The sequence below is a fragment of the Ptychodera flava genome, chromosome 7 (genome assembly GCF_041260155.1).
Source record: "Ptychodera flava strain L36383 chromosome 7, AS_Pfla_20210202, whole genome shotgun sequence".
Classification (NCBI taxonomy): Eukaryota; Metazoa; Hemichordata; class Enteropneusta; family Ptychoderidae; genus Ptychodera; species Ptychodera flava.
The window spans coordinates 1,161,330-1,174,391 of record NC_091934.1 but is presented as its reverse complement, the minus strand read 5'-3'; the positions used below and the strand labels follow the sequence as shown (position 1 = coordinate 1,174,391).

Below are 13,062 nucleotides of genomic sequence, written 5' to 3'. Positions count from 1 at the left end.
GATAAATTTTGAACACCACAGAAGTGTCTGGATCAGCTGCCATAACTCTAACTTTTGGGTTGCCTGATGTGTTTTGACGGTCGCATGTATACCCTTCGCTGTTACGTTTTAACATTGTTCAAGTTGTTCTTTAAACTGTTTTCATTAAAAATAATGTTACATCGTACAATTCAAATATGTAGTGTAGGTTTATTCAACGGCACATTGTATTTTGCAGTCAGTTTATTCATCAATCGAGTGCGGAAGTGAAATCACGCACTCAAATCCAGCCATTACGCAATTTTAGCAGACTAATGCGTATGCCGTACGAGAAGACAAAAAAGTCACCGCGAACACTGATATATATATATATATATATATATATATATATATATATATATATATATATATATATATATATATATATATATATATATATATATATATTTAAAAACTATCTACTGTTGATTGACCAATCAGAGTGCTCAATTCAGGGTGTTTTATTTACTCGTAAAGCCTTGGTCACCAAATTCCAGAAACGAATGACAGCGACGTAGTAAAGTACTGTCCAATCAAAAGTGAACATGTCATATTCTGTAGACATCTGGTATGTTTTAATATTCAAATTTGGTAACACAGCGGAAACCAGCTGCAACACAAAATCTGCTGTGCCCTAGGGCATTTATATAATGTGCCCTAGGGCATTTATAGGATGTTCCATTACATTGGAAGGCTATTTCACAAATAAAAGTTTTAATTCATATCCTAAACATGTTACATTGACAAAGGGGACGGTTGACGTAAACACATTGAAAACGAAAATATATCAGTTAGGGGCAATAGTTTTTAAGTCGGATAAAACCCTCATACTCGGGCTCTTCTGGTATATAAAGTCAACCCTACGATAAAATGTCTCGGCCTGCGGCCTCGACATTTTATCGTTGGGTTGGACTTCATATACCAGAAGAGCCCTCGTACTCGGGTTTTATCCTATACATATATATATATATTATACATGTTTTAAACTCAGCCATGAAAGAAAGAAAAAAAAAGTAAAATATTTATGAACCTGTAATATTGACCTCATATATAGATAGATATTTAAATTTATATATATATATATATATATATATATATATATATATATATATATAATATATATATATATATATATATATATATATATTATATATATGTATATATATATATATAATATATATATATAATAGGAGTATTAGTCTTGAGGGGGCAGGGAAATGAGGTCATTAAGAAGTATCACTAAAGTGTATATGTTCAGATCTATGGACACATAGGTCTATGTCATTGTTCCCAATTTGAAACAAGAGGCATGTCTAAGTTAGGTTCTAAATCGGGAAAAAAGATCAAACCTCTAGCTGTATTGGCCAGCCAAGAAATACATATGTGCATAATAAATGAGGTACAAGATGTGACATCTTAAGGTCTATTATCCTATCAAAATTGAAGCGTAAAGAACTTGTGATTACTGAGTTATGCATATATATGCATATTCAAGGTCAAAGGTCATCAAGGTCACGTGACATTTTGAAAAAAAACCATTGTATTGCTAATTAATCCATATATGCCAAAATTCAGACCTCTAGCTCTATTGGCTTGCCCACAATTATATATGGGCATAATTAACGAGGTAAAGCATGTGTTGTCATAAGGTCTCCCATCCTACTAAATATAAAGGACATAGCACTTGTGGTTACTTATTTATTGACATAATCGTGTATTTTAGGTAAAAGGTTATCGAGGTCACATGACATTTTGTCAAAAAATTTCTATCCTATAGTCTATCCCTATATACTAAAAATCATACATTTACCTCTATTGGCTTGTTCAAAATTAGATATGCACATAATGAATGAGGTACAATATGTGGCGTCATAAGGTGTCCCATCATACCATATATGAAGGGTGTAGCACTTGTGGTTCCTGAGTTATGGACAAATGTGTATATTTGGGTCAAAGGTCACCGAGGTCACGTGACATTTTGTCAAAAAAATTGTATTGCTAAGTTATCCCTACATACCAAAAATCAGACCTCTAGCTCTATTGGCTCGCTCAAAATTAGATATGCACATAATTAATGAGGAACAATATGTGGCGTCATAAGGTGTCCCATCATACCATATATGAAGGGTGTAGCACTTGTGGTTACTGAGTTATGGACAAATATGTATATTTGAGGTCAAGGGTCACCAAGGTCACGTGACATTTTGTCAAAAAAATTGTATTGCTAAGTTATCCCTATATACCAAAAATCAGACCTCTAGCTCTATTCGCTCACTCAAAATTAGATATGTGCATAATTAATGAGTTACATTATGTGGCGTCATAAGGTGTCCCATCATACCAAATATGAAGAGTGTAGCACTTGTGGTTACTGAGTTATGCACAAATATGTATATTTGAGGTCAAAGGTCACCGAGGTCACGTGACATTTTGTCAAAAAAATTGTATTGCTAAGTTATCCCTACATACCAAAAATCAGACCTCTGGCTCTATTGGCTTGCTCAAAATTAGATATGCACATAATTAATGAGGTACAATATGTGGCGTCATAAGGTGTCCCATCATACCAAATATGAAGGGTGTAGCATTAGTGATTACTGAGTTATGGACAAATATGTATATTTGAGGTTAAAGGTCACCAAGGTCACGTGACATTTTGTCAAAAAAATTGTACTGCTAAGTTATCCATATATACCAAAAATCAGACCTCTAGCTCTATTGGCTCGCTCAAAATTAGATATGCACATAATTAATGAGGTACAATATGTGGCGTCATAGGGTGTCCCATCATACCATATATGAAAGGTTTACCACTTGTGGTTACTGAGTTATGGACAAATATGTATATTCGAGGTCAAAGGTCACCAAGGTCACATGACATTTTGTCAAAGTGTCTGAGATATCTGCGTGAACGGATGGACTCACAGACTGACATGACCCAATCTATGAGCCCCCTGGACTTTATCTGTGGGGACTAAAAACTGTGTCACTGCATCCTTTTTGCAATATGAATACGATGAGAAACTAAATTTTTATTTATCTTGGGAGCCTATGTACTGCCTTATACATGGGAGTCTATGGACTTCCTTATACATGGGAGTCTATGGACTGCCTTATACATGGGAGTCTATGGTCTGCCTTATACATGGGAGTCTATGGTCTGCCTTATACATGGGAGTCTATGGACTGCCTTATACATGGGAGTCTATGGTCTGCCTTATACATGGGAGTCTATGGTCTGCCTTATACATGGGAGTCTATGGTCTGCCTTATACATGGGAGTCTATGGTCTGCCTTATACATGGGAGTCTATGGAGGTGAAAACTAAAAAGTCCTCTACCACGGCCAAATTTGATCGCATTGTGAAACAAATCGACGTGCATCTGTATGAGGTATGGTACTATCCTTGTACCAAGTTTGAACGAAATCGCTCCAGGCGTCTCTGAGATATCTGCGTGAACGGACGGACGCACGCACGGACGGACGGACGGACGCACGGACGCACGGACGGACGCACGGACATGACCAAACCTATAAGTCCCCCCGGACGGTGTCCGTGGGGACTAAAAATGGTAAAAATTGCCTTAAAAATGCAAATTTGCATATTTCTGCACAATTTGAACAAATCTGAAATAGATCATCCCTAGGGACATATGTACTAAATATCAAAGCTATCTGACTGGTAGTTTTGAAGAAGAAGATTTTTAAAGATTTTTTTACCAAAAATGATAAAAATTGCCTTAAAAATACAACTATGCAAATTTCACCACGATTTGAACAATCTGACCAAGTCACCCTAAGTAAACTGCACATCCAATTTCAAAGCAATCGGACAAGCGGTTTCAGAGAAGAATATTTTTTACCAAAAACACCCAAAAAAGCCAAAAAAATACAAATATGTAAATTTCACCATGATTTGAACAAACTTAAGTGAGGTCACCCCAAGTGAACTACATATAAAATTTCAAAGCAAATGGACTTGCAGTTTCAGAGGAGAAGGCAATGGTTGACGGCGGACGACGACGGCGGACGACGACGAACAATCAACCTATTTGATAAGCTCCGCATCACTGACAGCGGAGCTAAAAAGTTGCCACAAGCTTGAACAGAGTTTAAAGCCTTTTTCATCTCCAACCTTGGTTGCAAAGTTTGACATGAACCTTGAGCCAAGCTTGCCCCAAGCTGACATAAATTGTACGGGTAGACTTGCAAAGGCAAGGTATGCTGACACTCAATTGTTATTAAGGTTTATGTGTAATATTTTTAACAACTGGCAAAAGAGACAGAGCTCAATGCTTAGTGATCAAAGGAGCCTGTGTTCCAAGTCAGAAATTAATTTACCTCGACTTTGGAAGGCATTCTAATTGCTTACCTGATAGAACCAGCAAGTAGTGGATTGAATGCATATAGCCAATCATGAACTTCCTTATCACTACTTGTCTGCAGGAGGAAGCCACGGAACTTTGTACACACTGAGAAGGTGTTTGGAGTCTGTAAAGAAAGTCATACCACCAACGTAAAGGAAAGTTATACAAATATCCAAATTAATCTCTAATAGCAAATTACTTAGTCTCCTTTAATTTCATATGCATCAGTGGTTTTGTGGGGTTATGGAACATTGGTACATGATTTGACAACCCTTTTAAAAATTCTACTGAACCTTAATCTTATTGCACTGATATACCAAGGGAACCCCAGTAAAATAAATGGGGAATCCTGGTAGCATTTAGTTGCTTACCATCTATAACAAAAACACTTTTCCCGAATCCGATTTAATTGTTCAGCATACTGATGTTGCCACATAAAGGTACAGTACATATAAACAACCTGAAGTAGATATCGTTTCCCCCTGTACAATAATACAATCACTGAAAACTGAAATAGCTAAGACTGATACATTTACTGATCTGCATCTTCATGTATACATTCCCTTATGTAAAATCATAGTTGACAGCTGACTGGGTTTGTACATAAAAGGGTAATGAACTTGTGTTGAGAAAATTCACAAATTCCAATTTCTAGTGCCAAATATAAAGGTTATGATTATGTATTTTCATGAGGATATCTCTGTCAAGTTGTTGAATGTCAAAGATGTAAGACAAGTACTGTTAGAGGAAGTATTGTGTTTTGAACAAGAAATGAGAAAACTACAGCCTTAAAGTTTGCATAATATAATGAAGATTTCACCATCATTTAAACAACCAGATATGAACTGAATATGCTCACGTGCATTACTGTGATTGGTTGACAGAATGACAAGAACATTAGATAAAAGTGTTGGAACCGATTTTGTTTATAGTTGGGTGGCCAAGGCATTTTTTTCTACTTTTGACAGTAAAGTGGTATGGTACGAAGGTGAAAAATAAAAGGTTGAAGGAGCTTGATTCATTCAATCAAAAGTGATGAATTTTTTAATAATGAAAAATGACAATTTTTGGCTTTTTCGTCAAATTTCTGCCAAGAATTCAGTCTCATGAAAGTTCGACAATCTGTTAAATTTGTATTTATCTCATATAGAAACATGACAATTTATGTTCTGGATCAAAATTTTGTTCTTATTACAGAAAACCGGAAAATGGAAAGTTTATAGTACTCAATGTTCAGGGAACTTTCAATATAGGTGAAATGGCCATGTAGAAGATGACTTCCTTGTTAAACTGAGATAGCAATAAAAGTTATGAAAGTCAATGTAAAGTTAGTCTTGGTATTTTGTAGATTATAAGATATTAGCTGTATTACATTTTTATATTTCTGTCAGATATAGTACGTTATGACACTGTGATATAGTATTGACATATACATAGTGATTTTCTTTTTTTTAAGTATTTTTTTTAGCTTGTCTCTAGTGAACAGGCTTGCGATTGGTAAAAAAGCAATGTCTACCACTGAGGGCGCTTTGGATCTACAAAATAAATTTAGAGTTTTACTTGAATATTGTAGAATGGTTGTGTCTAGCCAAGTTTGTGTAAGTTCTGAAGCGAAATGATCGGCAAGTAACCGTTACTTTTGCTATCGTTCAGCACAAATCTTTTGATATCAGATAGCGAAGGCAGCATACCTGATCTGATAACAATACTATGCTTTTGTGCTTTCCTACAACCACGGGAGCTCCACGTGAATTTCTCTGTGAGCACAATAACCCTATGCATTGGAAGCATTCTGCTCCTTGATACCCATGTAATAATTGCAGAAATAAATGAAATTACAACAGCAACAACAACAAAGCACACACAAAGTAGCATGTCATGCGATCGAGGAGTCCGGTGCCACGATGGTGGTTGACTCCCATATGCATGTGTTGTATTCAAAAGCATGGACGGTCACGATGAGCGCACTATTTGTTGAAAGGGGTTCGCAAATATCACGGACGTTTACAAACCCATTACGTTTGATAAGATTACCTTACTGATGAAAGAAAGCAATAGAAAAGAACCAAGTAATGGAGAATGGAAGTTCAAGTGATGGAACTGCAAGTAAACCTTAAACTTATTAGTGGAATTTTTAATCCTCGGTCACTCTTCCCTAATAGAAGAGTCCATTTTTGATGTCATATCCGCCATAGCTGTATGCCAGTTCGGTTGTCTCAACGTCGTGATGCGATGGATGATTATTGACAAGAGAGATTTCATGTGTCACAGCACGATCCAAATGAATGACTCTTTTATTTTAGGCATTTCACTCATGACTACAACATATTTCATTGCTATATCATTTATTTTTATATTTGAAAGGTCTGTGTTTTTGCGTGCTGCATGCTACGGCCTAATTACAGTGTATACTGTACTCTCCATGCTGTACTGTAGACCCACCTAAGTTGAATTTTACCGAGCTTGACGCCAAATCGTATTTGCCTTTTTTTCCGAGATTAAATTCAAGCTGCAATTTCCTAGAAATTCATCTTTTCATCCCAGAATTGCATACGTTCTCGAACTTGGATGAGAAATTTCATGTCAGTTGCGTAGGCTCGGAAACGTCCGTCTCTGTGTTCATTTTGCTGCAGGCAATGCGTTTCTAAATGTCGTTTGCTCCCGATGGACTTTGCAACTCTCCTCAGCTAGCTGTCTCCTACATTTCATACGTTACCTATCGGGCTAGTAGAGGTACCAAAAATTACTTGCCCAGCGGTAAAAACTGCTAGCCCGTGAGTTCAGGGTAGTGAATTTGCTCACCCCTATAAAATATATACATTCCTATTCTAGTGAACAGAGTATTCGGGTCGTTTCCAGCACCCGGAAGGGGAACTGGTCAATTGGACCCAACGCCGATTGGACCCAAGTCAATTGAACCCAATTACAGAGATAGAGATTGTTGTATCATTTCACATTTTGTTGGTCAGCTAACGTCTGGTATCACTGACCGGCATTAAAAACACTGTGACTGAGACTTGTATTGCATAGTTTGTTATTCCAGTCTCTAGTCTTAATGTAATTGTGCAATGAAATTCACTTCGACAGCGCTGGTACTCGGAGACGCCAACCCGGCCCGCAGTGCTAAACAGTGAGTATGTACGGTACATTTTGGTGACGAGCTTTGTGAGCCAAGGCCTATACACGGTGGTCGTCTAGGACTTCGTGAATTGCTAGCGAACTCCAAACGTTAACATAAAACTACGTATGCTAAATCCATCAAAGTGATGCTCGAATAGATTGTATGAGTGCATAATTTGGTAAAACCTTGCAATCAATCACGGGGTCCAATTGACTTGGGTCCAATCGGCATAGGGTCCAATTGACTAGAAACCCCCGGAAGTAATAGTGCGGAGGCGATCGTAGTTGAGTGATTGATCCGACGATGTGTCCAAACAAATTTGGGGCGAAAAATTCAATTCGCAAGCGTGGTTAATGACTTTCAAAAATTTTTCGCAAAATGAGTTTTATTTGCATTTTGCGAGTGTGGCGAGCGCTAGCGCGAACACTGGGGTTAGGTTGGTAGCGGGTTGAGTTGACTGGGGTCGAGTTGGTTAGGGGTCGAGATGTCCAGAAACCATGGTCATCATGCTTCCCATAGACTACCATGTATCAGAAAAATTAAAACTGTGATAACTTCATTAATATGCAAGCCACGCCCACCAAAACCTTTTCAGTTCTAGCCATTTGAATTCTGAAGATGTCTACCAAATTTGACTGAAATACGTTCAGCCGTTTTTTGAGATAATGGGGATACAGACACACGGACACACACACACACACACACACACACACACACACACACACACAGACACACACACACACACACACACAGACATGGCTAAACCATATGCTCACGTGTGTGAACACGTGAGCAAAAAACAGCATGACATCATCCAAAGTACAAATTTTGACTTCTGTCAGATGACTTTTGAGGAGAAATATTTCAAGAAAATTAGGCAAAATATGAGAAACAATTAGCAGTTCGTGTTTTCTCTTAATTTAGAGATGTATTTTGGTGCACTGCGCATGCCCAGATTCACATTTGCATAAGCGACTCGTTCAACACAAAAATGGATTTTTCTCAGGGCACGCGTCCTGCACCGGGTGCTTTTGGCTCTTGTGTAAAGGTGATGGAGAGACATATTCAGGTCAAGCTTGGAGGCAGAAACAGTTTGGACTTGTAGTTAACGTCATGGCTACCAGCGAGAGTGGAAAGTTCGGATTTCCGGTAGATTTTATGTAACACTTTCAGCGGTCCTCTCAGGGTTTCCGCCATGTTGTTTCTGTCAGAATATCCATGATTTCATTCAGCTATATTCAAATCCATCGTACAGTATCTTTTTGGGCGATTTTTTCATCTCACGTGAACAACACTGTCGATGAACAATTGGTGGACACAATAAAGGCCAGCCTTTTATGGCCATTGCGCCATGGGGGACATCGGGGACACTCAACATTTCCTTATATATGCATCGCGGCCTACTTCTATTTTGGGAAATTCTGACGTTTTAGCTTTGTATACGTACCAAGAATATAACGATCTTATGCATGGCGACTTATAGAACAGCCCGCGAAGGCATTCTTTTGGTGAAAAAAATACAGCCTTCGATTGTCCACAGTTTCATCCAAGTGTTCAGCTGCGTCAAGTGGTAGCCCTGCGTACAATGGCATTAGGGAAGACTGCATTAACTTGCATGGTACCTGAAACCTGAGTCCTTGCCTGAGCAACTTGGGTGACAAACAGAAGACTTTTAATCCTCAAGGTGTGAATGTTCCATTGTTATGTTTATCTAATCCAGCTGGTGCTATTGTAGTGCCATTGTAGGAAAGGCAGGTCTGTGAAATTGATCCTCTAGGGAAGTAGGGTATTCCTAAGTTAATGGAGCCTTCCCGTAATGGTGTGTGTTCCCGGCGCTATATGGCCTCCCATCCGTGTAACGCCAGGAACATACAGCGTTGTACGCAGGGCCGGCTACGTCAAGTGGCAGTATACGAATTGAATCAAGTCAGTGGGTACGTACCGCACTTTGGATGGGTTCAAACTTAAACTGAGTTTGATGTTAATTGATAAGAGGGCAAATACACCATTATAAATATTTAGGATTTTGATCCCATTTTAAAATAAATGTTGCATGTATCAGATATTGTAGAGTACAATAACAAATTGTGTTCTAGAGAGTCAAAGAATTTTGATGTTAGGGTTGCCAAGCATTTATAATAACTTTTTATTTTTGAGATGATATATGTATGGGGTCACATGGGTAAGTAACCTGGGCCTTTGATTAGTCAATTTGGTGATGCATCTTAACCCTTTGACCCCGGCTCGGACAGAAATGTCCGCATGATGTCATAAGTCACCAGGGGGCCAGGGTGCAAAGGGTTAAAGGTCTGCAGTTTGGGTATTTCTACAAGAGATACCTTGAATTTAGTCAGTATTGTAATTCCAGTAATTCTGTATTGCTTTTCATGACTGAGGATCTGAATTAAGGGGGTTGTAAAGGCTAGAGCGTCAGTTATAAATTTCAACAAAACTCTTAAAATATAAAAGTAGTCAACATTCTCTGTGGAATAAAAAAAAATAGACATTTGGGCACAAAGGCATTGCAGAGTTATAGCCTGTTAAAACTTCTGAAAAACTGACCAAATAGGAAGAAGTTGGGGAGTCCTTAGTGTATTAACTATGGTAGAGGTCCCCTAGCTTTTAATAAAATGTTTGAAAAGGGAAAGTCATTATTTGCTGTTTTCCAGGAAAGTTTGACAAGGCGGTGCTTACATTCAGAGTGAGTGACTGCTATTGTAAATGCATTTTTAGATTCTTTGAGTGTCAAAGAGGTGTCAAAAGTGAGATTAACCAAAAAAACTGCTCTATGACTTCAAAAGAGGGGTGCAAATATGGCTTGTTTTCAACATTTTTGACAGAATAACAGTTTTCCTATATAATTGTATACCAATTTAATCCAACTTTGAAATGAGATATGGACATGGAATTTTTACAGCCTATTAACAAGGTTACAGATAATATTTGTACCGCACAATTTTCCTGTATTTGAAGTACTTTTTGAAAAATCACATTTTGAAATTTGAAAGAATTTTTAATAATTTTTTGATATATGTTTAAACCCATGTAAAATCATAAAAACAAATTTTATTAACAAATCCTGCCGTACAAATCTTACAATAAATAGTGGCAACATATTTATAACTAAGTTTGTAATATTAATACTATCCAATTACTATTAAATTCAAATATGTAAAAAAAAATATGAAAAATTAAATTTTAATATTTACTGGTGTCATATTTCAAAATCATGGCTGCAAATATACAATTTTTATTCTTTGGAGAAAATATTAACTAAGGGAGTTATCCTGAAAATTTGAACTAAATATCTTGATTCTAACACTTGAAACTTGACATTAACTCTGAGAAAAGAATTGGTGCAAAAATAGCCTTTCCAACCACCTTAAAAAAGACACTAAAAATACACTACTAAGTCATATTGCAGTATCTTTATTATATTTCACAACACCATGAACATGTATAACAATTTAAGTATTATAATTTTCAAATAAATACGCTTGCAGTAAATAAATGTTTCTCTGTCTTGTTTTTGTAGTACTTTATAGAGCTGCATGGACAGTCCTGTTGACTAACTAACTATGAGTGATATGCTGCTGACATGAGTATTATATTAACCTAAGAACAAATGCTTTCATTGCACTGTGCAAAAAATATAATGATGATAAGAAAATAAGAATAAAACCGAAAGAAAACCCTCAAACTAGATTTTTGGAGGAAATAATTTTCCCAAAAACAAGAGCAAAATCAAAACAACCTGAAAATCAGCCTATAAGCTTGACGAGACAAACGTTTTAATGCACAAGAAGCAAATTTTATTTAGGCAAATATTATCATGCTGGTGTCGTACGTCTGACTAAAATTCCTCTTCAATTGGTTTCCTTCCATTAGTCCAGATCCTTCCAACCTCTTTATGGCGAGACTCCTTTGGCGTCGTTGGTGTGTAGCAAAAGACCGAGGGGAAGGGAAATTAAATATAGTTTTAGAAACCTATGTCAGTTATGGAAGCCTAGTCACCGAGGGTCATTGCGGAAGCTTAGGTTTTTGACGATCACCTTTGACGTACCTCTGCAGACTAGAGTGCAGTCGTCCATCAGAGCATCAACGTACGTTCATCGTGGCGACGGTGGAAGAAGTTTCTACCTCCATGTAGCATCATATTTATAATTATAAGCGATACACAGCCCCATGGCAATATATTCAAAATGATCAACAACAACAGGCAGGGCGAGGGACAAACAGTCGACGGTACAATGGTGAAGTTTAACATCAAAAGAAATACAACTGCCGTGCATGCAAACATGAAATACAAGTCCGGGCAGCGGGCTCTGCGTCACAGGGTACCAACGTTATGTGGCCTCAACGCCGGTAACCCACACAGCCCTGCCACGCAGGCCTTGCATCGTGCTCCCAGGAAAGTTAAAAATGAAGCGCTGGTTCCACAAATTTATCATGGGATCACTGTTAAGAGGTATATTTACCGTTTATTGCTGATATATTGTAACTGTGGACCTGATTCGGCAAGTTTACCGTATACAGCAGAAGCTTCTGAAGGAGTACACATGTGTAGACAGTCAGGCAGAAAACTTAGCGCGATCCGCGCGATCGGAGCTAGCTCTGACCTCTGACATAATAGGTACGATCAACTTCCTGCTCTACACACGCGCAACAAAGGGTCAACGTGTCAAAACTTTACTGCGAAAGCGCATAATACATCTCTAAATTAAGAGAGAACACGAACTGATTAGTCATCATTGATGACAGAGCATCCTGAATTGAGATTGTCAATATTAATGGGCTAGTGTTGGTTGTTTTCGTGCTCTTGAATTTGGTGTCGTGATATCAGTTTGGAGTGTGTGGTATTTTGAGAATTCATGGATATTTATGGTTTAAGTGTTATTGATGTCACTTATCAGTCTAGAAATTTGATTTGTTCAATATGGTCCAGCTAGTGCTACTGCAGTTAGTTTTTTTATATACAACTGGTTTATGGTGGACTGAACTGAATGAGACCTGATGTAAAGAATGACAGAAGTGTTACATGTAAGTCAATGACATGGTAACAATTTCAACTTCTAATCAGTAGCGTACGGTTCCAAATCTTGCTACTTGGCTGGATTGAATATAGTAAAGCATATTTTGTCCTTGCACTCATAGTAACTTCTCAAATTTCTCTTTTTGCTATATTATGTCAAACTTATAATGTGTGTTCTAATAGTATGACAATATTTTTTCATTTCCTGTGACTATATATGAAATGGCTCAAAAAAGCAATAGCCATGCATCAATATGTTTTGTCAATGACTGGCCAAGTGCAATACCTCAACCCTTATAATGTACAATATATATGGGTGTACAAATATAAAGGAATAATGCCTTTTCAGTTTGCCATGCGGAATATATTGGATTATTTTTTTATGCTTTATTGACACACTTTACCCTAAGGAAAGGGTAAACATCATCATACATAGAGACTTCAAAAAAGCAATAAAATAAGTAGCCAAAAAAGACAAAATCAGAAATAAATAAATAAATAAAGGTACATACATAAATGGAACA

The 13,062-nt window shown here is 37.3% G+C and overlaps 1 protein-coding gene across 16 annotated transcripts in view; it reads right to left on the bottom strand.

Annotated features, from left to right (window-relative positions):
* The window catches only part of LOC139137831 (kinesin-like protein KIF1A), a 668,091-nt gene that overhangs the window by 20,514 nt on the left and 634,515 nt on the right, over positions 1 to 13,062 (bottom strand). For all 16 annotated transcript variants that reach the window (XM_070706099.1, XM_070706106.1, XM_070706100.1 and 13 more), the window contains one exon: positions 4,391 to 4,509. In XM_070706099.1, coding sequence (XP_070562200.1) covers positions 4,391 to 4,509 — 119 coding nt within the window. The remainder of the gene's footprint in view (positions 1 to 4,390; positions 4,510 to 13,062) is intronic.